General features: G+C 35.8%; 1 protein-coding gene and 1 non-coding gene across 2 annotated transcripts in view; one reads left to right on the forward strand and one right to left on the reverse strand.

Annotated features, from left to right (window-relative positions):
* Nucleotides 1–4057: 4057 nt before the first annotated feature.
* Nucleotides 4058–4160, reverse strand: LOC122198971. Its single transcript, XR_006193257.1, has one exon. It is a non-coding gene; the product is annotated as a U6 spliceosomal RNA (small nuclear RNA).
* Nucleotides 4161–11042: 6882 nt separating this feature from the next.
* Nucleotides 11043–27413, forward strand: part of SAMSN1 (SAM domain, SH3 domain and nuclear localization signals 1) — a 49391-nt gene continuing 33020 nt past the window's right edge. Inside the window, exon 1 of the mRNA XM_042903357.1 lies at nucleotides 11043–11186. Coding sequence (XP_042759291.1) covers nucleotides 11130–11186 — 57 coding nt within the window. The 5' untranslated portion in view covers nucleotides 11043–11129. The remainder of the gene's footprint in view (nucleotides 11187–27413) is intronic.

Genomic DNA, 27413 nt, shown 5'->3' on the forward strand with positions numbered 1-27413 from the left:
CTTGAATCCCTAAGAATCTCATGCTTTTCTACCTTTGTACTTGAAGGAGAAAGAATGAAACTAGCCTTTGTTAAGACCTTATTTGTGTCGGGAATTGTATACATATTTATATGCATACATGAATACTCTTAAGAGTAAATATTATTTTACCCTTTTACCAGTGAAGAAATTGAAACTTTGAGAGATCAGAGGTTTGGCCAAGTTTATATAGCTTGTCTGAGTTCAGACCTACATCAGTCCTCTAAAGGGCACATGTTCTCAGGACACCTGAGTGGCTCAGTCGATTAAGTGTCCGACTTTGGCTCAGGTCAAAATCTCGCAGTTTGTGAGTTCAAGCCCCACATCAGGCCCTCTGCTGACAGCTCCAAGCATGTATGGAAACTGCTACAGATTTTGTGTCTCCCTCTACCCCTCACCTGTTCACACTCTGTTTCTCTCTCTCTCTTAAAAATAAACACTAAAAAAACTTAAATGGCATATGTTCTCATCACACCACAGGGCCCCCAAGGATGGGTGGTATGAGGAAAATCAGACCCCAAGGCAGGCTTGCTCAACAGAGGACTAGTCACCAGAATGTTTACTGTAGGGACCACTTTGGGTGGTTGGAATTCTGTGCCATTGAAAATAAACAGGGAATCCAATTTTCTCTCCAACCAGATATTAGTTTCCAGTTCATCTGTCAGTTTTCTCTGGCTACTGGGCACAGATATTAACTTGGCTCTTTAGCTCACCAAATACTACTGATCGACAAGGAAACCAGACTTTTCTTTCATTTCTCAAAAGTATAGCCTAAAAGTTGTGGAAAATTTTCTTGATTGAAAGGAAAATAGAATTGAGCTGTGGGTAACATACTTGTAAAATCCTGTAAATGATCACCTGATCTTTCCTTTCCTAGAAATGACAAATTCAGAGGCTTTAAAATTAGAATACAGGGGGGTTTCTGAAGAGCCGTGCCTCACTGCGGCTTCACACTTTACATGGAAACCTTACTTTATGTGGGCTGGGTCATGGAAAGCAATGTGTATCTATTTACAATGTACTTGATCTCCTAACAAGCTCTCCCATTACCCTTTGTATTAAGAAGAAAAGAAGGAATTTCATCCAAATGAACACACGCACACACACACATACACACACACACTGACACACACATATATACCACGTATATATACACACGTATATACACGTATATGCAAATGTATGTGATGTGTGTATAAGTATATATATGACACTATGAAACTTGGTTTTGCCGTGTAAACATTTTTACATTAAAAACATCCACTGCAATCACATTCTATTTATTTCTTTCATAATGAAACTGATACGCAATTAATGTATTTCATGTTCTACTGTAGCCAAAGTTGAGGGAATGAAGATCACATAAAGGATTTTAATTATTTAAATAGATAAGGTATACAATTACTATCTCCTACAGCTTTACACTTTTAGTGCAGATTCAAATGGTAAGGTCTGAAAAACAGTCTGGTCCCTCTTGAATTGGCTGTAAATTTTTCTGATGAGTGAAGAGAGAAAGGAAATAGAAATGACTTCGTTCTTCCAGTTTAAAAATAGGTTTTCTGAGGAAAGGAACTCATATATATCTCTTCAGCAATATTTTATTAATTGCATTTTTCTTCAGTAGGTGAAGACAGGAAATCATGGTCTATTGATCAGCACACAGTCTACCTTCCTCTTGTACTTCTGGGGAAAGAAGTACAAATTAAGCAGGGGATTTTAACAGCACATGTGATGTGTACAGTGTTCAGATAAAAGTTCATTAGAAAACACTTTTGTGCAAAGTTAGTTCAATTTGTTTGGTCAGTTTTTGGTCGGAATTTCCTTTCGGCCTAATGAGATATGATTCAGGTGATACTGAATTATAGTCTTAGTTTAAAAATTACTTTGAAGATTTTTTTAATGAAATGTAAGTTTTTTTATTATTGTTTTATACTGTCTATAAAGAATTAAAAGGCAAACTATTTCATAAGATACTGTATGTCTGCGCTTATGAAAAGAATCTGAAAATGTCTAGAGAGCACAAATACTTAAATGTGAGAGTGGACTTGACATGGAAAAGCTTCCTGTTTGTGGCCTGGCTTCTTCCTACCATGTCATACCAGTAGCCATGTCCTATGTATACCTTAGAATTCGTAAGGTAGGAGTAGTAGTGACAGGGACTGGTTTTTTGTAATTAGATGTATGTTCCATATAATTAGGATCGTGGCAAATAAGATAAAGAGATTCAAATCTTTCTTTCTTTCTTTCTTTCTTTCTTTCTTTCTTTCTTTCTTCTTTCTTTTGAGATGGGTGAGGGGAGAAAGGGAGAGGGAGAGAAAGAATCTTAAGCAGACTCCATGCCCTGCACAGGGCCTGATACGGGGCTCGATGAAGGGCTTAATGAGAGGATCTCTCAGGATTGTGATATCATGACCTGACTTGAAATCAAGTCAGATGCGTAACCGAATGAGCCACTCAGGTGCCCCAAGATGCAAATGTTTTAAAGGACAGAATGAAAGAAGAGAGTCAGTGGTGATAAAGATGTGAAGAAACAGAGTTGGCACAACTAGACTTTGCCTAAATGTAGTATATTATCTCCATACGTTTATCAGAAAGATGAAAATCCACACCAACAAATACACTCGGTAAAAAGGTGTGAGGAGAGATGCCAGCTAGAGTTTGGGACCATAAGTGAATGGAGGACTGGAGCAAGTGTCAGTCTCAGGACCTGCAGAAAAGGATGCTTCAGCACAGTGAGGCAGCATACACCAAAGAGCCACGAAAAGCTGCAGCGTTTGAGAACTGCAGGAAAGCTCCTCCCTCTCCCCCACAGCCCTTCCAGGACACAGAATGATTATTACCTGCCAAACCTGAATGCTCTCGGAGAATAGAACTCCAGAAACTGCCTTTGGGGGTCTTCTGCTGAAAAAACTTCCTCGCTGCCCAGGCACCTCATAAGCCCACCCATTTACAGAGCCAATAAGGATTTTCATACCATGCTCTTAGTGATGTACCAACAGCCAAAGGTAGCTAGACGTTTAAAGAACACCTCAGAGATGAAAGACAGAGATCAAAGCAGACAGAAGAAAGAAGTCAGAGAGAGACCAAGATAAAGAAAGGGACAGAAGGGAAACAACTAATGACAATTAATGACCTCAGAAAAAGAACATATTTCATGTATGTATTTAGTTCTCAGTGTCTAGTACATGCCAGATGCTTCTTTGTACTAATTTTATAATAATGTCTAACATAATGGTCACAGTATTCTCTCTGAGGTATGCAATACTGCCAAGTCCATTTTATAGAAAGGCCAAGGAACTTTCCAAAGACATCCTACTAAAGGTAGAGCCAGGATTTGAAATGAGGTAGCCTACTGTGTTCAAAGGTGCACCCTCTTACCCAATACGTTTTACTACCTAATCAAGGATTAAAAACAGAATGTTTTTCAAAACCCACTTTCTTTAGTTTTAATAATATATTATTATTAAAATATAACCAGGAAATAAGAGGTGAGACCTCGAAAATAACCTGTATCTGTCTATGCTGCACTCTTCCCCTGAGTGAATCATTATACTCAGGGCTGTGTTCCTTACTCTTTCCTTTTTTTTAAAAGTGTGTTTGTGTGTGTGTGTGTCTTAAAGACAATCATACTATATGTAATTCCTTTGGGAATGTTTTCTTTTCATTTAATATTATATTTTTAAGATTATCCATATGGTTGAATGACAGTTGATTTCATTAGTTTTTACTGCGATATTAAAAATAAAAAAGAACAGAATGTTATAAAAAGAACAATCAGAATGAACTTTGGCAAAATAAAATATTATAGCTAAAAATATTTATTAGATCATTAGTAGAAAAAATAATGGAATTTCCTAGAAGGTAAAAAAAAAACAACAAAAAGAACAAAACAAAGAAAAAGAAGTAGAAACAGAGAAGTACAAAAGAATATGCATATCAATTCAGGATGTCTAACATTGGATTAATTAGATTACCAGAAAGAGAGAACAAAGAGAGATGAAGAATTTATTAAACAAACACAGACCAGAAGGTGTGTGTTTCCATTTTGAAACGCTTCATGAGTTTGCATATCACCCTTGTGCAGGGGCCGTGCTAATCTTCTCTGTATCGTTCCAATTTCAGTATACTTGCTGCTGAAGCATGTGTGTTTCCATTTTGAAAGAACCATTGAATGAACAGTACAGGGGATGAAAAAATAACCCATATCAAGGCACATAATATGAGATTTTAGGACATACCAAGCATAAAGGGGAAATACAGTTAGAGACAGGGAGTCCATATGCAATAAACCAGGAATCACAATGGCATTAGACTTTTCAGTAACAACTCTGGGGGCTAGAGGACAATGGAGAGTCCTTCTAAATTCTAAGGAAAAATAAGGGTAGAATTCAATTTTAGGTCAAAATAGCATCCACATGTGAAGGATCTACAAGGACCTAGAACACTGCCATTTGGGAGGTGTGTTTTAGCAAATGAGAAAATAGACAAGTACAATGATGTGAGACTCAGGCCACAGAGTATCCAAATCAAGAGAGAATTGAGAAGTTCCATTTCAGCCTTAGTCATGTATACTTAGAGAATAACCAGATCCCTTTGGAACAGAGAAAAAAATAAACCTGAGATGTTTGAGCATTTGAAATTACAAGTATGACGTCTATATTTAAATATTCAAAACTAATCAGTTGATAGATTTGTTGGGGCATTTATCTGGGATATATTAATAATTATACATAGGGAATCAACTATTGAAAAAAGGAAAGTAATCATGAGCTCTAGAAATGGACAAAAAATTTAAGCATAAAGCACTAAACACAATTTGAGTTAGCCACAGACAATATTTACAAAATAATAATGACTACTGATTTAACTAAATAATTATAAGGGAGTTGGGGAGTGAAAGAGTACAAAATCCTCAAGGATAAAAATAGGAATCAGCAGGTAATGTCTAATACTCAAGAAAGTTTGGGCCTATCACAGAAAAACATGAATGTGCACAATGAGAAAAATGCTTTTAATACTAGAATGCTTTTAATTCTTTTAGTCAGGAAAAGAACTACTAGAAATTCTGGAAGTAGACAGGGAAGCTTCTGTTTTTTTGTTTTTTGTTTTTTGAATTTTTACAGAACTTCAAATGGTATTTAGGTGTGTTGAAGGGAAAAGTATTATAGAAATGTGAAAATCGTGACGATAATTTAGATGTGACCTTGAAGCAAGCAGAAACTGGTGAAATTAAGAGTCAAAGATTAAGAGAATAATACATAAATTTTAGAAACATAAATTTGGGAGCTGTTGCTCCAGATCAAGGAGGAAAAAAATGTGCTCCTGGTAGTATCTTCACAGATAGCATGAGTTTATAGATGAAAAGTATCAAAAGTCATCTTTGGGGTACTTCAGAATATAGGTAATTCCATAAAGTGTGGATGAGTCTAATTTGTACTCCTACCTTGATTTTTACACGTGTGAAATTATTCGTAAAGATAGATTGAGGGGCTCTTAACTCTTCTTAGAGTCACAAACAAGGTAGCTTGGGTTGGAGAAGGAAAATGACGTGGTAGCAGGTATCCCTGTGGTGCTGTCTTAATTAAAGAGGGTTCTAGATGGGTTGCACAATTACTGATTTTAAATTATTTTATAAACATGATGATTGAAACACTGTCTCCCACTCAGCCTTACCTTCTTCACATCCTTTACCATTTGGAACCTAATCCCCAAAGAAATCACTCCCATTTTATGGCAGGTCTTTAAATATGCCAATGCATAACTATGATAGAGAATTATGGTTATGAGCTGAGGCTTTGGTTTAAATCCTGATCCCACCACTTCCAGCGAGGCAAACTGGACACCAAACCTAACTTCACCTGGAAGTTGAGGTTGACAACGTTAGAGCAGCTTATGGAGATTTTCTGAGGATTACATGGAAAATATGACTGAAGTACTCAGCATAATGGTAGCCGTAAAATCACTCAAAACTGATACTCATTATTTTGAACTTTGAAACTAAGATTACTCTATGAGTATTTATTATAACTTTGAATCATAAAGAGATGAAATTTTATTTTATCATTACTAATCGTGACTACTTAGTCTATATTTATAATCTATTGAATAATCTGAATAGTTTGCACTTATCTCAAACTAAGCTTCCCTAATTATTTTTGTCACTTTGGAACTGGTACACCTCACTTTTTGCTTACTAAGTCTTCTTTTATGTTGTTTTCCAACCTCTTGCCATGCACAGATATGATCTAAGTTCTTTGTCTCTTTCAAGACAGTTTCTTACTGTATGATTCTTTACATTCCCCATTCATCTTAGATCATTGGTCCTTTTTGTTTATGTCATTCCTCTATTTCTTCTACAACCGAGATAATGAGATAAGATTCTCAATTATCTTGTGGGAAATTTAAAATATGAAATAATGTTGCAGGCCCAGGCTCTCTCTCAAGAGACTTCCCAGGATCTCTAGGGCCTGACCAGCTGCTCTCCTATCTCAGAAGGATAATGTTTGAGCATACCAAGAGTGGATCTTTTTTTGGGACATACTCTGATCAATCAGCATAGCAATTCATTAACTTCTACTAAGAAATACGATTGCAGTGTCTCAGGTATTTGATGTCCGTATGAACAATACATTTGCCTCCTGTGGGCAGACCTACCCAAGGAATTCACTCATCATTTAAAGTTTACTCTTTGAGCTCAAAATAAAAATAAAATAAAGAGAAGTAGTTAGAAAAAAATATAAAAATAAAAAATAGAAAGTAGTTAGAAAAAATAAAAAAAAATAGTAGTTTCATAAAAAATATGAAATCCAGCTAAAATTGCTTGATGCATCCATCTCCGCATGATGGATTATCTTGTTAGAGAATTCAGATACTCGAGGTTTACTGAAGCTTTCTTGAACCCAGGGGCTTGAGTGGGTACTACCAAATATTTGCCTCTGTTACACTTCTTTCTCTATGTGGGGCGAAATAAATTAAGACTTCCTCCCACCTTCTGAGTGGTTTGGCCATCACCCCCATCACTGTTAATGAAGGTATGAGAACTCTGTAATAAAACTCAGTCAGGGCATCATGTCACAAGGAGAAATTAATAGGTAAAATGTGAATTTCTCATATGGATTTCGTATGGGTTCTTGGAAGAAAATTAATCCTTGGGATACATATGCTTAATTTCAGGCCTCTTTGAGAAAAACAAACCGCTATAGCTTCTTAACACCTGCTGTTAGTAGGATCAGAATTTTCTCTTCTCTCAAGTATCTCCTCAAAAACTCTTCGTCATTCCATAAAGCAAGTCACTGGGAAAAGCAGAAAAGCCACTGTAAGACTTTTCAATTAGAAAGACATTAGAAGGGATTTCAAGAGCTTAGGGAAGGGGGTGGGTCCCTTACAGAAAAGGGTTAGTAAATAGGGACTCCAGAGACCCTGGTAAATGACCTCAGAGAGGTAGAAAATGTAGAAGATTCACAGAAAATCCACCATTCTCCCCAGCCGCCCCTCCCCTTCATCCCCGCTGTAGGTATGAGGGAATATCCATATCACGATTTCTCTATAAACACCCAAGTGTAAACAAGGAGGTGTTTTATCCATCATATTGTACGAATAAGTCAACCCCAATATGTTGTATATGGCTATATGACTTTGAAACTACCAACCAAATTATTGAGTAAAGATCTGCAAGAACATCATCAGATCGATATGTGCGTTTGCTTCAAGAAATCCTGTGTAGAGTTGGAATTTGTATGATAGTGTAGGATCTCCACTTCTAGCAAGCCATAAACAGGCAAGAACAGAGCAGCCCCACTGGGCTTCTTCCTATAAACTTTTCTTCCCCATCTGTAAAGAGAAACCTGCTCCAAGGAGCCAGAAAGAAAAGCAGAACTATCACGTTTAATGTGTTTTTATGATTGACTCCTTCTTTTCTTTATCGTAAGTGACTAAAGTCTGTAGATCTACATGGAATACAATCCACTTTTTCTATAAGATAAGGATTCTATCTTACATTAAATATGAACTTCAGAGTTTTACTTCATGATAACAATCTCACTTCTCTTATTTTTCAAGTTCTTAGATGTTTCTCTGTTTTCCCCCTCCAACAATACATTTGAAGTATAGTCAGGAGTATTTTAGGTTATAGTTACTTAAATCGCTTTCGGTCATGGTTGCCCCAGTAACACATGGAAGCTTTAGATTTACTGTGACTGAGTCCACATGTTGGAGGTGTACACATTAAGGGGGTGTGGGGATTATTGTTCCATTTTAAAAGATTTGAAAACCCTCCTTCCATTGAAAAAAATATATGTGTCTTTAAAGTATAGACTAGGATTAATCCAAACATTACAAATTTCAGTCTTCAACCTGATGACAGGGAACAAAGAGACAGAGGCCATCAGGCAATCAAGATATCAGAATGAAAGGCATCAGACCACATTTTCTTTTACCTATTCTTTTCTGATTTGAATTTGATAATTCATGTTGTAGCAATCCACCAATAAATATTTGTTGAACTACTGAAACAACTCTTTATAGTCGCACTCTGTTTTCTCATAACATCTACATCCCAATAACCGTTATTTGATTGCAGTTTCTCTAAAATTTTGACACAACCTATGACGCAGAAATAGTCATATGTATGTCACAAAGTCCCAACCTTGCTTCGCCCTGCCTGGCTTCTAAGACCATTAAGGTAATTTGTAAAAACAAAGCACCCAGACTGCTGTTTTGCAATTTCCCTGCTTCAGAACAAGTCTTAAGCAACATGTGGCTTAGTGGTTTAATCATGATAGGGAGTTAGATGTGCTCAAGACTTACTCTTTACCCCATTCTTATTTCACCTTTGACTTTTGAATTTTCTGGGTCATTCTGGTCACTAATTAAATGTCTTGGTGGCCCCAGAATTCCAAAACATAGTAGATAGTTGATAAAAAAAAATTTGCTATCTTACCACCTGAGATATTTTGAGGAACAAGTTGTTTAACAGACTATGATAGGACTTGAGATGTTTTTAATCTGCAGAAAACAGTTTTCCTGAGTAGTAGAGGTTAGAAAATTGCTTCTCAGGGCACCTGGGTGACTCAGTTGGTTAGGAGTCTGACTCTAGATTTTAGCTTAGGTCATGATCTCCCAGTTCATGAGTTCAAGCCCCACATCAGGCTCTGTGCTGACAGTGTGGAGCCTGCTTGAGATTCTCTCTCTCTCTCTCTCTCTCTGCCCTTCCCCAGCTCACTCTCTGACTCTCAAAATAAATCAATAAACTTTTAAAAAAAGAAAGAGAAAATTGCTTCTCCCATTTGTAATTCTGAAAGAAAATATTCCTGTTTTACTTACATTTTAAAATATTTCTGATAGTGTTAATGATGGTAAAGTGCCTAGAGATCATAAATTGAGTTTTTATCAAATTACTTGAGTGTAACACTTTTTAAAACTGCATATAGTCTAGCTCATGTATGTCATCATGAATGTGAGTGTTCTCTAGTCTTTAGTTATCACTGTAGAAGTATAATTTGAAATCTCATACTTCAAGGTCCACAAACGTTTCTTGACATAAAACAGTATTTAAATGTTAAGTCATATGATAAGTATGCTCTTTATTGGTATTCGCTTTTACTCTCACTAAAACTCTATTACTGTAGTAAGTGAAAATATTATCATTCTCATATTGTTGATTGAACTCCACAACTGAATTAAACTTCTATTCACAGGTAAAGAAAGTGAGGCAAATGTTTCTGTTAAGAAATATATTGTAATGGCTTTCAATTCCTGAAAAGATGAAATGAAAATACACTTAGGTCACTGCCTTCACCTAAGCCATACTTCTAGGGAATTACCCAACCTCAGAGTCCTCACTGTTATTTTGAAAATGCCAGTCTAATAACTCCTAAAGATAGAATTGTGCTCTTAATATCTCATGGAAGAAGCATATTAATCATAATCTTAAGTGTATTTCTTTAATTCTATTATAGGACATAAATAATTTTAAGCTAATCAAGAGGTATGATATACTGTCAAACAGCACACAATGTTTAATTAATATTTGTTAAATGATTAGTGAAATTTGAATACTTAGAACTGGGCCTCAGGGGGGAGGGGCTCAGAGATATGAGGGAAGACTGAGAAATAGAGTCAGCTGATTGTTACCTAGAGAAGCTGCTAATTAAGAATATGGCACCATTGCTTTTCAACCCCGGGGTTTTATAAATGGAAAGCCAGGTTGATTTTAACAAGCCTGTTTTACTAGAACTGGAATTTTAGACATTCCACAAGGCTCCCTTTGGTAAATCCCTCATCAACAAGAAAGCTTGAACTTCTTGCTTTTACTTTCTGGGTATCTTGGTTTTGACACTATAGTAAAAATATTACACCATTTATTTTGACGAGAAAAGTCTTTCTAAGCCATGTTAGCCCTATTCCAGGTCTATTAAATTGAGACACTGGATGCTTCATGTGAATGTACCATTGATGCATTGGACCATCCCTGGAATAGCAGTTATCAGGATATAGCATTATCGTTTGTAGCAGAAAGACATCTGGTTAATTCAGGGTTCTGTTTAACTGGTTTTCACATTAATCAGGGCTTTACAACATAGTAATGTGTTTAAAAAGTAACAATATGCATAATCAATTAATTCTGAAGTCATATTCCTATTTATATTAATTTCATCCATGCTCTACTTTTGAGTATATGCATATACACTTTAAGTAGGATTAGTATTTCATAAAGTTTAGTTTATTTCATCTTATAACAAAGTTTACTTAGAAGTATAAAACTATCATGAATATTCTCTATCATATAGTTTTATGGGAGATAAATAAATGAGAGAATATTCTCTATCATATAGTTTTATGCCTAAAGGCATGTGGAAGTGTGAGATTTAGGAATCTACCTCAGACTATAGAAAATACAGAACATTCAAGAGTTACCAAAGAATTACCATTAAAAAAAACCAAAAACCTTTACCCATGTAGTTGTGAGGTCATATCCTGACCAAAAAGGAGGAAGTGGCAGGTCACTGGGCTCAAACTTATCTGCTGTACATCATAGACGCACACTGCTGACAGCCTTCAGTTGTTTCTGTAACAACAGGAAGTGCACTCACTTGGAGTAGTGTGAATTGAAAATGTTGAAGAGAAAACCATCCAATGCTTCAGAGAAGGAGAAACATCAAAAACCAAAGGTAAGGTAACTATACACAGTTAAATAAAACCAAACCATTTAATAGAATACACTAGAATACACACACATACACACACACACACACAAACACACACACACACATTGTTCTTAGCTGTCAGTTATAAATTAATTCAACCCTAGGGTCAAATGCCTCGTGGCAGGTGTGAAAAACAATGAGTTGAAAACTTAGAGGTTAAATACTACATGACAATTATTGTTTCTGTAATTTTACCTTATAGTGTATATTTGATCATTTACATTTGTAACTGAAGTTGGAGCTCAGATCCAACTTCATGGAAATCAATTGGTGGTCTCTGCTTGAAAGGTGGATATTATGAAATATTCTTGAACATTTTTCATGACTATAAATTTGTCAATGTCTATTTAACTGAATGCAATTTATCCCTTATGGGTTCAGCTCTCATATTACTTTTAATTATGAGAAGATAGTAAATAGAGAGGATTTGGCTGAGCATTTGATGTTTTTCATTTTTTTGTATTAAAATATGATAGCTTGTTGAAAAGATTATGTTTCCCACTCTTGCTTGAACTAACATTATACTAGAGAGTGGATTGGGTTATATTTTAGGAAGCATCAAAACTCCATATATTGATAGATTTGCCTAATTGTTTCTATTTGGAACATTATGCTATCCTTTGTCTTGACAATAATTGCCACTTACATAAAAGTACAGCATGAGATAACAAAGTTTAGATTCTATTGTAGAACTCTAAATTAGTTTCATTAATCATGTGAAAGAAACCATCAAGTACTGGTGTCAAAGGTTTTCTCCAATATGTTTACATTTCTTGAGTTCCTTAGATAAATAACATTTTTAATCTATCTGTGAATGAGCTATAACTGAGTTCAGATGTCTTTTTAAAGGACTGACTTATTATCTATTATTGGTCTGTATTTGCTTGGCACTTGTTCTGAGAGAAAGGAGTTGGGAATTGATTGCGAACTTCTGGATTGATGAGGCATCGAACAGTGGTCAATATTTTATAAGTCTTTGCAAGTTACTATACAACCTGTCTGAAGGAAACTAATAAATAAATGATTTCCAATCTTTAAAAAATAAGTCAGGGATCTTCAGTTAAAAATACAGCTGGATAATATATCATGATGTCTATCTTTTCCCCTAATATAATAAAAATCCAAAGGCATGTTTCCCAAAGAGTGAAAAAAAATTCTAAAAGCATCACTTACTTTTATATTTAAGATTGATCGTATATAGAATTTACTCAATTAAATGCAACTAATATTGAGTTGACAATAGTAGGTTCTAAGGGGATCATAAAAGTTAATATGAATTGGTACTTTTCCTTTAGGTATTTAAAATCTGAAGTTAAAGTATTTCACAAGGACTGCATTATGTAGTGAGTTACTATCATAATTATGTTAGTGAACTATTTTCAAAATAATAGTTTAGTCTCTCATCATCATTTCCCTTAATTGAAGAAACTATTGAAAAATAAGTGGGTATTGTTCATCCTACTGACTTTACTCATTTACAAAAATATATCTGATACTCTCTCTATATATATATAGGAATAAAACATATCACAGAGAGTAGTCACATTGGAAACATATTAACTTATGTTGTGAATGAAGTCCCATTATCTTTAGACGAGTGGTTTCATTCTATACAAATCTAAAGAGATATATGAGTGTATATGTACAAGTGTGTTTTTCATACATTTTGGGTCAACAAAAGCCTTTCTTTTTATATTGAGGTAATATTTTTCCAATTATTGTAATTATGTCTTAGAAACAACTCCTCTTTAATTCACATTTATTTGTTTTACTGGATAATTGTTGTGTATTTTATGGAAAACCAACAGAATCCCTAAGAGATGGTAGAAATGGATGTCATGATGATCTCTACAAACATATGGCTAATAGAATGAAGAGTGCAATTTCCTTCATCTACCGGAAGGGACCAGAGGATCTGTGTCTAGAAAAATAGAACAGAACCATCAAGAAATCTGTCTGAAATATGGGGAATAACAGTCTAAGCTAATTAAGTACATACCAAACAATAGCTTGCATCTCCTGACCCCTAAAGGCATACTCCTTGTGCGATAGTCTCAGAATGTCTGAGAGAGATTTGCTTGCTTTGTATTGTGAATGTTGAAATAAAGAGCGATAGCATTGAAAATGAGGGAACTATTATTGCAGTATCTAGTTCATGTTAACTCCTGTGGGTTATGGTTCAGGTGACCTCGTACACAATTCAAATGGTGAATGCATATTATAACTAAGGTTCCCTCAAATAAAAAATTAGGAAACTGGGGGCGCCTGGGTGGCTCAGTCGGTTAAGTGGCTGACTTCGGCTCAGGTCATGATCTCGCGGTCCGTGAGTTGGAGCCCCGCGTAGGGCTCTGTGCTGACAGCTCAGAGCCTGGAGCCTGTTTCCGATTCTGTGTCTCCCTCTCTCTCTGACCCTCCCCCGTTCATGCTCTGTCTCTCTCTGTCTCCAAAATAAATAAACGTTAAAAAAAAAATTAGGAAACTGTTTATTTGAAAAGGATATCAATGGAGAAGGACTTTGTTATTAGTATTTTTAAACAGATCTTACAATTGTGAGAAAGTTCCAAGTATTCATGGATATAAAAATGTAGCGATAGATTTTATAAATCTATATATGTAATAATTTATTATTTTCTTAAATTCAGAAGACTTACCAATAGACATGTTCATGACTCAAAAAAAAAATGAAAGCACACATTAAAATTCAGTTTTACCATCTTTAATTTTATCATTAATGTGTCATCATTTTCAGCTTTTATTCCTGATTCTCCATTTTTGGTATGAGATCTTTCCTTGAGATAGCTCATAAATAGGACCAATAGTATTCATAGTGGTTATAAGAGATTCATAGTGGAGGCTAAGAGAGTGAGACCAGAGATACTCCAAGAAGGAAGCTGGAAAACCTTTGGAGAGTTATTACCAAAGAAACCCATGATGTATACTGGAATGTTAATAGATTCCAACAAGTTTAATTTGTGTTTCAGAACTCTATATGGTGTATATAGGCAAATTTCAAATTAACACAGAAATTTGATGAATAGTGCTTAAGTGTTATATATTTAGATTAATCTTTCAAAAATAGCCTTGCTTAACATACATGCAAAGTACTGTACTTTCTTTTTTGAAGTCTGTTTTTGCCTTCTCATCACTACTGCCCACTGCTGCTAGTGATTTTTTAAAATTTTGAGCATATCTAGGATTCGGAGTAGATAAGATACGATCTCATTACACTCTATAAATGCTTAATTTTTAGAACATAACTTTCTGTGATTGTTTCTCTATCTGAAATGTTTTATTTTAGTTTTCCATATTTATTGTGAGTATATTATATACTAGTTGCTGTGGTTCTCAGGTTTTGTACACTAATTTGTTTAATATTTCTAACAAGTCTGTGAGAGAATCACTCTTATTTAGCTGCACGGATAAGAAGGCATAGAGACGGTTAATTAACTTGAGCAGGGACACGTACTCAGATGAAAAATAAAAGTGTGTGATATGTCAATTTCCAGTACTCCTGTTCTTATTATGCTGCCATTATGAGCATAGGGATTGTAGATATTTCTTCTATTTCTGTCTTAATTACCAGCTAAATTTTATGAAAACCAGGGAGAACATATGCTTAAGAGCCTCTGCAAGTTGGAAAGGAAGTTGGAGATCCCCCGTTCCTGTCTCTGATTAGGTACAAGACTTCCACCAATAAAATCCCTCCAGGTGTCCACTCAACTGTCAATGCTTAAAATTGTAAAACCACAATAACTTTTTAAATATTCACATGTTCAAATTGTCAAAAAAAAAAAAAAAATAACGGCCTAAAACTGTGATAAGTATAACCACGTATCTCCCTCCTGCACCTAGCATAGCACCTTTGATGTAGTAGGCCCTAATAAATATTTGTAAAGTGAATAGAGTCTCTTGAGTCTACTCTATGTATCCTAGTTCAGGAATAAATACTCTTTAGTGCAGTGTACTTTCATTATTCTTGGCACTAAGTCTGCTAGCGTGCACATAAGAAAGTTTATGTGTATGTGTGTAAATGCAAACAGTAACTTATTTTTAAGTTTTATTTTAAGGACTCCAATATAGCAAATGCTGTGCCAGACTCTCTAGAGAAGCCCACCATTACATAACCATAGACCTTTGTTCCAGGTCAGGGAATATGGTAGAAACTTCAAAATCAGGAAAGGAATAGACAAATGAAACTTTGCAACTATAATTAGAATAACTTGGCCTTTATTCATCTGGGATTAATGATCTGTTAATAAATTTTAACTCAGGATTTTTTAAGTAAAGAAGATTCAAATACCACAGTTATTTTAAAGGGAAACACTGGAATAATGGCAGTTCTGGAAATAGCCTTTTTTTTTTTTACCATATTTTTAAATCTAAAGTACATACTAAATGAGACACCATTAGTGTCACAGAAGCTAATTTTCACTAGCAATGACTGAAGTGGCATTCTTTCCCATTTGCATCTGATCCTAGCAATGATGAGAGGTGATGAGTTGATTATGAGCTGTTTTCACTGCACTGCCCGCTGTGCGAATTTATGCTCCTAGACAAGGATGACACGTAGTTGTGGCATTAAAGAGCCTTCTTCACTGCTTTTCCTATCAAGACTGCTAAAATACATTTTAACTCTTATCTAACCAGGTATAAGAAAGGGAAGAAATGTTTACATGTACATGTGTTTACTTGAGGCCAGGCACTTACACAAGGGGCTTATGGCATTCTTCTCCCAATTTACAGGAAAGAAAACAGTTCTGCAGATATGAAATATTTCACTCAAGGTAACATTGCTAGTAAAAAAAAAAAATTTCAAGATTATATGGGACAGTTTCTTCTTCTAAACCCGTGGATTTCCCCCCCCCCCCCATTACTTCTTTTTGCTTCTTCATCTGGTGTATAATTTTGGACTTTAATTTAGATGAATTCAGTTGAATGTTTGGATTTTCAAACAACGTGATCCCAAATAAGATATGTGATATACAATGTAGGTAATATTTTAAATTCACTTTTCCCATTTAAAAATGATGGGTGTAAATATATATATATATATATATATATATATATATATATACACATATTTTTTTGCTTTTGGTTATTATTTCTCTCCACCCCCCCAAATCTCCCAAAAGGTGCTCTTCAATTATATATTTACTTAGTATTTATGTCACATTTGTTTTCCAAGAAATAGTTAACATAGATTATGATCCCAAACTAAAACAAAATAATTCAGGTGAAAATGGAGTAGAAATCCTGTTAGAGGGTTTTACAGGGCCACCAAGGCTGAGTTGAACATGGATCTAAGTGCTTGCTACTCAGTGTGTTCATACAGACTAGCAGCTTTGGCATTCTAGGAGTTTGTTAGAAGTGCTGATTCTCTGGCCTACCCCAAACCTATTACTTCAGAATATATATTGTAACAAGATACCTAGGAGTCCTGTGAACACTTCAGAGTTTAGAAATGATGTTCACATCCATGGTTCTCAACCTAGGTTGCACATTTGAATCACTGAAGAACTTTAAGAAATACTAATGATTGGACTCCACCTTCAAATATTTTGATTACCTAATATAGGATGTGCCTGAGCATCACGAATTTTTAGTTACCCCATCTGGAGACATTTTTTCTACTAACCTTTTCAAAAGACTTAGGTCATTTATTAATCCATTTACCCATTCGTTCATTCATTCATTCTTCAATACAACAAATATCTACTGAGTGCTTACTAGAGACAATATACACCATATGTGCAGAATATAGTGGTGAATAAAACAAAGATCCTTGCCCTCATACAATAAACGAGATAAATATGTTAAATATATAGCATGCTAGGTAATGATGAGTGCTGAAAAGGGAAGGAAGGATACAAGGAAGGCACCAGGAAAGATTTGGTGAGGATGGGAATTTGAAAAAGGACCTGAAGGAAATGAAGGAGCTGACCACGAGTTTGACTGAGGAAGTTGTATTCCAGGCAGAAGAGAGATAGAGTCTAAAGACCGTGAGGCAGAAGCATCCCAAGTGTTTTGAGAAACAGTGGAACAGAGTGCATAAGGGGAAGAGTGTTCACAAACAGCAGGATCACAGAGGGCTTCCAGGTCATGATAAGGATGTGAGCTAGTATTGAAAGATTGTGAGAAAACGTTCTGGATAACATTTTAGTAGGGTTATTCTGTCTTTTGTGTTTCAAATACACTGAAAGATTTGGACATAGTAGGGAGAAGAGACTGGTTAGGAGGCTTTACAGAAACTAGGCGAGAGATGGTGATGGCTCACACGAGGGGAGCAGCAGGCAGGGTAGATGTTGAGGAGATGCTGAATTTGGGATATATTTGTACATATTGCATCCATTGGAATATGCACAGGAAACTTAACCACACCACATGTGACCAAAAGATGATAAACAGAAGGGTTGCCACCGCCCTACACTGTTCTTGCTTCTAATTGGTGCCCACAAGTCTAGGAGAAATGCCCATATTTCTCTGTCATAGCCACCAGAAATTCATCCCCAAATTGATGTGCCACTTCCCAAAATTTTCTGCCTCTTTCTTCAAAATACAATTTTCTGTTGACCTTAATTTTCATTTCTAGGGCACTTCAATCAGAAGAGATGAACTAATTTGTTCATTTCGCCATGTTCAATTGAAAGAGTTAAATAATTTTGCCTTGAAAACTTTTCTCCAAAACACTAATTCATTCTAGCCTTCCCATTTTGTGGGCTTTGAATCTATAATCAAATTGTGTTGCAAGCAAGTAGCAAAAAATTAGGGGCCAACTAGGTTGGCTATCCTTGGAGAAAAACAGTGTCCAGACAGTATACAGAAAGTTCAGGAGACAAATGGCTGAGAGAATGACAAAAATGTAGCCTCTCTTTCTTTGGAAATTTGGATATTATATCCTATAGGAAGAGCAACAAGTCACTACTTTGACTACCAAAGCACCGGATTTGTTACAAATCAGTTGAATGAGACACATCTCTTTAATCTTTTCTTGCCTTGCTTTGGAGACAAATGGCTTCATTATCCCTCAAGATTGGGTTTGGTTTTGTTTTTTCTAATGGAATTAAGTCCATACTCTACATATCTATGTTTCCAAATTTAGCATTACCGAACTGATCCATTTCTCTTTCTTTCTAGTGTTAAGGATTTAGGTGAACTTTTAGAAACAAGACATTCATAATTAGCTTCTTAGAGAACAAAAATGTCCTACATTAAGAATTGATTAATAAGAATAGAAGAGGTTTTTAAGCTGTCTCTAGTGGTAGACGAAGTGATTCTTCTATACATAGAGAGGGTCATTTGTCAACACAGCTGGCTATGTCTTCTTTCTTGCTTCGCATGATGAGCTTAGAAGTCTTGACCTCGCCTCTAGTGGTTTGGTAGGGTGACCATAACAAAATACCACAGGCTGAGTGACTTCAAAAACAGAAATGTATTGTCTCACAACTCTGGAGGTTGGAAGTCCAAGATCGGGGTGTCTGCAGGTTTGTCTTACTCTGAGAGTCATGAGGGAAGGATCTGCTCCCCAGGCCTCTCTCACTGGCTTGCAGATGGCCACGCTTGCTCCTTTTCACTTGCTCATTCCTCTGTCCATGTATATCCCTGGTGTCTCTATGTGTCCAAATCTCATCTGCCTAAAAGGATGCCAGAGGATTGGATTGTGGCCTACCAGAACAGCCTTATTTTTACTTAATTTCCTTTTTAAAGGTCCTATCTCCAAATGCAGTCACATTCTGAGGTACGAGGGATTAGGTCTGGAATACACGTTCCATTCACAACATAGCCCATAAAGTTCTACTAATGAAAAGTGAAGATTTGATTTTCAGCTGCTTCCTTCTTTCCAATTGCCTTCTACCCCTCTTCACTTCCAGTTGACCAGTACCCTCATTCAGCCAGCCCCCCTGACCTCACTACAGTGGCTCCCTTTTACCCACACACTCTTCAGTCTTTTTCCTTGTTCTTTCTTTCCATCTAAACTCACGTCTGCAACATCCCACTAGGCCCCTATTAAGAAACATTTGAAAACTAATAAAAGTAAAACATCTGCTCTACCCCTTTGGCCAGTGACTTTCTGGCTACATACTAAATTCATCTGTCTAGCCAGACAGTTAAGCCCGCAACAACGCCTCTAATTAGCCCATGGCAATGTGTCAGAGGGCATTCTGGCAGAGCAGTAGGGAAGATGAACTAAAGTCACATAAGGGGTGCCTGAGTAGCTCAGTTGGTTAAACGTGCAACTTCGGCTCAGGTCCTGATATCCCAGTTTGTGAGTTCTAGCCCTGCGTCGGGCTCTGTGCTGACAGCTCAGAGCCTGGAATCTACTTCGGATTCTGTGTCTCCCTCTCTCTCTGCCCCTCCCCCGTTCATGCTCTGTCTTTCTCTTTCTCTCAAAAATAAGTAAACATTAAATAGTCATACAGACTTGGTTTTGAGGTTTTGAGGTTCTATTTTTATATTTCCTTACCAGGGGACATTGCACATTTTATTAAACCCCTTTTGAGTCTCGGTGTGCTTATCTGGAGAAGTGTATATTAAAGCATGTCACATCTGATTGATGTGAGGATTTAATTAATTACCATATGTAAATTTTCTAGCACATAGTACATGTTTCATTAATAACCTCACCTTCTGTTCTGTTTTCTCAGTGCTTGTTCCAACCTCCATTGTTTCTCTTAACTATTATTAAGAGTTTATTCCACTATGCTCTCCCAACCATAGTCACCATCAAGAACAGGGGATGTTTATTATGCATATTTGCATCCCTGGAGTTTTTGTTGGGGAACGAGGAGGACTAAGTCTGTCTGACTTTCAGACTCATGTGCTTCCTATTACACTTGGGCTATGGCCAAGAACACTTATCATATAGAACATAACTGTGATGTCTCAATGTGTGTACAATGAGTGTGGAATGACTAATGGATAATATTAGTCACCTAAAGAAGGATTCTACCCCAGGACATAGTTTACAAATGGGTCATTGAGAAAGATCTGGGTAACACCCACATAAAGCGAAGTAACCATTGTTGGAATCAGAATGTAATGAAACAAAACGATAATCAAACATTGTGATTTAACATGTCTGAAAAGAAAAGCATTAGCAAAGGGGCTTGCTTTGCTGGAAGACTAGAAAGGAGTGGGACAGTAGAAATGTGCCACTGTGTCTGCAGAACAACATCCATCAGCCGAAGCAAATGTTCCATTTGGCTCAGCAGACTTGCTCACTTAGGTAAGAGATGCAATTCAGGCCATGTAGCTTCGTGCGTGCCTCTAGCCCTTTATGCCGCCGAGTTACTGTGGCTTTTACTACACAGATGAAACAAACTGTGAGCAGTGATCTTGTGTCTCATACAGTGTTTCCTCCAGGGGAGAACATTCTTTGCTAAGTCAACAAGAATATGCATTTTTCCTGACAGTTGAATTTCTCATACCTCATTAATACTTGGTATTGCTATTTTTGCTACCTTTTTAGTTTAGCTTATGAGTCAGTCCCTCAGAGATTGTTTATTTCAGAAAGCTTGAAAAATAAAGTTTCTCTACTTGATAAAGTGAGGGTCTGACATTAGACATGGAGACCTGGCCAAGGAACTGGTTTCCTAGCATGGATGAGCCTGAGTTACCACTTTTTCTCTACATACATACAGTGAAGACAACTCAATATAAATAATGACGTTTCCTTTCTATACTTTCCTTAAATTTAATACTTTAAATTCCTGAGATAAGATTTAAAGCAGGTTTACCTTGCAGTAAATTCTATTTTATAGTATATATAGTGACATGGCATTAATCTAGATATTTTTTCTAGAAGTTTTTTTCTGAATATTTCATATGGTTACAGTTGTGCAGCATTGATTTTTTTAATAAGGAAAAGTAATAAAATGAATAATTAAATATATAAATTTTATACTGCTTATGGGTATGTATTCCTTATATTGCTAGTTATTATATATAGGCATCATCTTTTCTCAGGCCATCTGTGTTTCAACTTACTTTAAGATTGTAAATATCTCACTATAATTATTTATCAATTTTAAAGCAGCCATTACCTATATAAAACAAATAATTACAGCAAATTTGTAATTTTGGAAAGAAAATTCTTTCCAAGGTAAATGTTCTACCGTTGTCAGACATGATATTGTAAGCTTTAGTATTATCATAAACCGAGTTCATTTCTACCACAACTATTACATTCAACATCACTATCGACCCCTCAATACACTGAAATCTTTATATAGCCAAACCCAAATTTGCTGAAAAGAGAATATAATTGATAATAAGGAAGTTATAGAACTCTAACATCTCTTCCAAATATCCTAGCATGAACTTACTACTGTTTTTTTCCCACCCATTCTTTCCCTGTTTGGGATAACATACTGTATATTTGCCCCACATAAACATGTCTGTTCTTACTAAGGAAAAAACGTTTAAATTCCTAACCATAGTGGCAGCGGGTGCTGCCTGAGATGGGAATGTTTATAAGCTTTATGATATTAACTGCAGCACTCAACCTCAGGTGGCATAAAGCATGCAAAAAAGAACTTTCTGTCAGTTTTATTATTTCTAAAAAGGTTCCCCTTGAAGCAGAAGAGTGACCTTGCTCTGCTGAGCTGACATATGCCATTGGATTAATGGTCGAGCTCTGCTGGAGGGAAGCTCACGGAAACATTACAACTCCAGAAGCTGGGCCGGCGGTGACCATTAATCAGGGGGACCAAAATCATGCATCAAACACACTCATTTAAAAGTAGTAAAAATGACTTAAAAAAAAACTTTTCGAGAATTAGCTTATTGTTTGTCATTACTTGTGTTCAAGGAGATCACTGCATGACTAAAATATCCCTTGAGGAGACCTTTAGAAAGGTTATTATGTACCCAGAGGCCACGTGAATGCAGAGGACATTGAAGACGAATGAGAGTAACAGGTTTTGTTCCAGAAAATTTGACGGGGAAGTTTATAAGGGATTCTGTTTTCCTGACTTAATTTGCATTCCTTTATTTAACCATTATTTCCAAACAATGAGTATTTGCTTCTTCGTGATGATTTTATTTTTTAAACTGGAGTAACTGAATTTAGTGGTATAAACATTTGATTGGTAAATATGGTAGGAAATTGTTCAGGAACCTAAAGTTTAATCAAAATTTAACTGTTAAGTCTGTTAAAAAGTATCATAATAGACTTAAAAGTATATTCTTTCACCATGCTAATGAAGCACTTTCAAGACTTTTTTCCTCTCTCTGATTATCGAAAAGAAAAAAAAAATAAGTCTAAGATTCAGAAAGAGAACGCTCAGTTTAAGTAAGTTACTCTTATTCTTTTTTAAATCCCTTTGATAAAAATGAAGACATAATTTCTTTTATATTTTTAATAGTTTGTCTTTTAGATTAACGAAACTATGCAAAATGCATATGATATAATTTCATTAAAAGCTAAAATAGAAGGGGCACCTGGGTGGCAGAGTCGGTTAAATGGCCCACTCTTGGTTTCAGCTCAGGTCTTGGTCTCACAGTTCGTGAATTCAAGCTCTGTGTGGGGCTCTGCACTGACAGTGTGGAGCCTGCTTGGGATTTTCTCTCCCTCTCTGCAAGCCCCTACTCTCTCTCTCTCTCAAAATAAATAAATAAACTTTAAAAAAAAAAAGGTAGAATAGAAGAATCAGGTATTTTTTAAGAAAACCAGAATTTTGATACTTAAGATTATGGTCAATTTAGGAAGGCCTGTTATGATTAGTACTTGAAAATTATTCTTCTCCTAAATAACTGTTGCCTTCTTTCACCATCATATTCATATTCACTATTATCTTCTCTTGTTAACCAGATCCTACACAGGAAGATTATTTATACAGTTATTTATATATTTTTTGCACAGGTATTTATTTGTTTTTGGAGTTTAGTTATAGGATGAAAATGGCTGATAATTATGTGCAAACAGTTAAAATATTTAATAGTTGGTTGTAAGTAGAAAAAATCTAATATTCATACAATAGAAAACAAATTATAAATTTATGGAAAGATAATACATATTTTTATAACTGGAAATGTAAATCATCTATCTTTGTTACCACCTTCTCACTTTCAAGGTACTTAGAAAACAAAATTAGTAATAAGAAATGGTCAGGAAAGTTACTGAGAGTAAGGATGGTAAATACATCAAATTTGTTATTACCTATAATTCCTATCCCTCTCCCCACTGTCTTCCCTAAAACACATAGTATCTTCTGTAACCATTGTTGACACAGTTAATCCTTATCTCTTTAACTCTAAGCCTGAACATGGCTTCAGAACTCCTCTCACTCATCTCAACACAGCTTTTTGTGAAGCTTTAAACAAACTATCTGTGCTGGTGCAAGAATTGAAAACTTATTGCCAATTTTGGTTTTGAGAGAAAGTCCTTCCAGACAACGGAAAAATCCCAGTGAAATATTCTTGTACCGAATACACACTTATAATGACCAAAATTACTATGTTCACTAGAAACAACCCTTGAAGAGTTCAGGAAATAATTATATTAGACACATTTTTGTTATCCAGTACTCCATTCAATATATAGTGTGTGGCCCATCACCTTTTTGTTTCTTTGTCATCATTTTAGCAATCACCATCTTTGGATTTGGAGATTTTTAAAGAGTCCCTCAGTCAGCAACCACATAATCTCTCAGGGTAAATAATTTTTGAGGCAAATTCAAATTGTGTTGATTTCAGCTAATTTAAAAATTTCTCATTTTAATTTGCCTTTCTTTAGACTGACTATAAATAACATAGGTATAGACATATGTATACAAAATGCCTTTCATGCACTAAGTGGTGCCAATTAGTATTCGTTAGTGAATGAATATAAGTTTCCAGGTTGACATCTATTATACATTATTAAGTTCATTTATTTTGTGAATAAATATAATCTGCTTTAAGGAACTGCTTCTATATTTGTATACCATTCGTTTGAATACGATTCTATTTAACTCTTACAGATTGCAGTTATTTGGTTGATGGCACCAATAGAGTGTAAATTCCTCCAGGATAGATTCTTGTCTTATTCCTGCAGACAGCCTGACCCCAACTATAAAGTTTAGCCATAGAAGCCACTTAATTTATTTGTGTTGAACTGCATAATATATTTATGTTGAATTACAGTCTTTAATTAAACATCAGCAAATCATCTTCTGTGACTATGACATGACCAGCTTATAATTTGCTTTTGTGTTAACCATGAAATATATGGTTTTGAGGCATTTACCCTGAAGAGGAATGTAGGATGTTATCTGCTGTGGTTTTCCCACACCTCTCGGCAGTAGGACTTTTCTGCAGAGGTATTATATAGCACTTAAGAGCCATAGCAGAGCAGGAACAACCACTGCGTGCTAAACTGAGGAGGCACTGGCATGTGATCTCATAGGCAAGATGGGCCTGGGTCCTGCCCTTGAAGAATGGACTGGATCAGAGTGGGAGGAAAAAGAAAAGAGGAAGAACATTCCTTGGAAAAACACCAAACAAAAACCAGCATAAGCAACAGCTTAGAAGCAAAAGTGAACGTGTCCACAGTGACCAGCAAGAACTGTCCGAAGTTCTGCCGAATAAGACTGACTACCATTACCTGATACCATGGGGAACCATGGATGTGCATCATGCTGAGTTTGAGCTTTATTTTATCGCCTAAGGAAGAGCTACTTAAACTCTGAGACTCACTTTTCCTCACCTGTAAACTGGAGACATCTATACTGAGCTCAGAGGGTGATTGTGTTTATTTAATGAGATAACTGTCGATAAATCTCTCAGCATGGAGCAAATTCTCAGTAACCATCATAACAATATGGAGTAAGCTTTACACTTTGAGAGGAACCAAATGATAAGAACTGGTATTTTTGGAAAATTAGTTCAATGGTGTGGTGTTAGAGGATTGGAAAAGCAAGAGTTTGGGGACTAAGAAGCTGAATGTTAGTGGGTTGGCTCAGGAATGAGGCTATCAGCACATATTTGACCAGCAGTAATGAAAATAAATGCCTAAAACAGAGATTTCAAGAAAGAATTGACCAGATGTGGAGGCTGAAAGACTGCGTGTGTGGTATATTGGCCATTATATGGCCAAAGTTCCCAAAGTGAGCAAATATAGGTTTCCAAGAGCGCAGGGAGATGGCTCAGAAGGCAAAATCAAAGCAGATCCTCAGGGGCAACTGGATACAAGCAGAAAGAGCCCTTGGTTGGTACATCTGCCTTCCAGCACGAAGGCAGGCAGAGAAGCCACTGAGGCCTAGAACAGCTATGAATGTGGGTTCCCTGGAGAAATTCTTGAAGATTTCAAGGAAGCAGTGGTATAATGAAACAATTCCAGGAGGATCAAGAGGGACCGTTTAGTGTATTTGTTAATGGGTTTAGTAGTTGGAGAAAGAGAGAATGAAGGAATAGACAGTGTACTATATATAACAATAGTCTAGGAGTGAGCGAGCCAAGCAGAAGCTGTACAATAGGGAAAACAAGAAGCTGATCAGTTCAGGGTAGTCTGATTATGGTCACATTTTAAAAAGTTTTTCATCTCCTTTTTATTCCACAGGATTTTGTAAGAACTGGTGATATCAGGTGACTGAACTTTTGCCACATTATGCTTTTTACCTGAAAAAAGATATTTAAGACCTATCGATGTTATTTATTTTAAAAACTCTTTTCAACTAAAATAGACTATCTTAATTTCCATTCAGTTCTTACAACTGCAGCATGACTTACAATCTGTGGATGTAATGTAAATCATAACATACAGTAATAAATCATGCAGAGGTACAATTGACAATTTTAAATATCTGAGTCTTTTTTACTCACAAAACTTGTTTTTTTACATTAAATAGGCTGATATGAATAACCATTTTACAGGTAATGGGTCATTCTGCATTGATTTTTTTTTAATTCTAGTTTCTTTCATTTGGGTAATTTTCTTTAAGGCAGTTTCAATTTGCAGAAAACATCTCTAGTGCACATCGACTTTTGAAAGTAAAGCTTCACATGGAAATTTTGACACAACTTTAAAACACTAAAGTGGAGTCAGAATCTGCATTTCCTTTAGATATTTTGCAGTTGACAGAAAAGACACTGAACCAGAAAGATCAAGTAAACTAACTTTTGTTCCAAGAGCCCAGATCTACATTAATAATATTTAGAGCATTGATATATGTTTGAACATTGGGTGGCCTTTACTCAAGGTTAAAATGTTAGTGTTGAAGGTTATGTTTCACAGCTCAGGCAGTCTTTTAGTTTGCAGCCCCCTGACACTCCACACAACCATCTTCCATTGGCACCACATGATAGTGTAATTATTTAACACTGAAGCAATCCTAACAGGTTATTCTGAGTTAAATTTGTTTCGCACTCCTCAAAAGATCTCAGCACCTTCATTAAGTTAGGACAATCAAATCCTCGAATGCCTTTGGATAAAGGCTGAAAGCTTATTGAGATTTAGCATAGTATTATTGGAAAATATTCACACAAGTGCATGCTGAAACAATTCTGATCTTCAAGAGCACATTACTAACCATTGCTTTATGTGCAGTATTTAGAAGATGTGAGAACGCATTGGCAGAGTGTGTGTAATTTTTAATTTGCCAGTACATTTCAAAATACTGCGGATGTCTGAGTCAGATATGCAAATTTTTTCTTTGAAATAGACTGTGAAACTTTTCCACCCGTTCCTTACCCAAACGGCTGGAGATAAGATTTTACTTAAATACCCCGAAAGTTGATGGCTGGTTAAGAAATGAAAATAAGGGTCAAGTTCTCTTGGCCTTGGCCAAAAAGTTGATTCACATTTCCAAAAAGAGACCCCCCCCCCCCCCCGCCGCCGCCAGTTGTCCTTCATGTTGATAAATTTAGGCTCGCCATTGTTCTAAGAATTCTATTTAGTTCCATTTGCTCTATCAAGCTAACTTTCCAAATTTCCACCCTGTTTAGATAGCAAGTTCCTTTGAAAATGGAAGACAATATCAAAACTTTAGAATGGAATGTCATAGTTGAGAGCACATCAGTGTGAAGAATTGAAAAAGAAGGAACTTATTTTTGCAAGTTCTTGTTCCCATAAGTTTCCTCACTGAGAAGGATTAGATAATTTCCAAGAACCCTGTCATCTATATATCATGTAATGACATTCTGTAATGATTAGAATTGTTAAACAAAACTAGAGAAAAATTTTGACTAAAAAAAAAATGAATCCTCTTAAGTTCT

Source organism: Panthera leo, chromosome C2 (assembly GCF_018350215.1).
Source record: "Panthera leo isolate Ple1 chromosome C2, P.leo_Ple1_pat1.1, whole genome shotgun sequence".
Lineage (NCBI taxonomy): Eukaryota > Metazoa > Chordata > Mammalia > Carnivora > Felidae > Panthera > Panthera leo.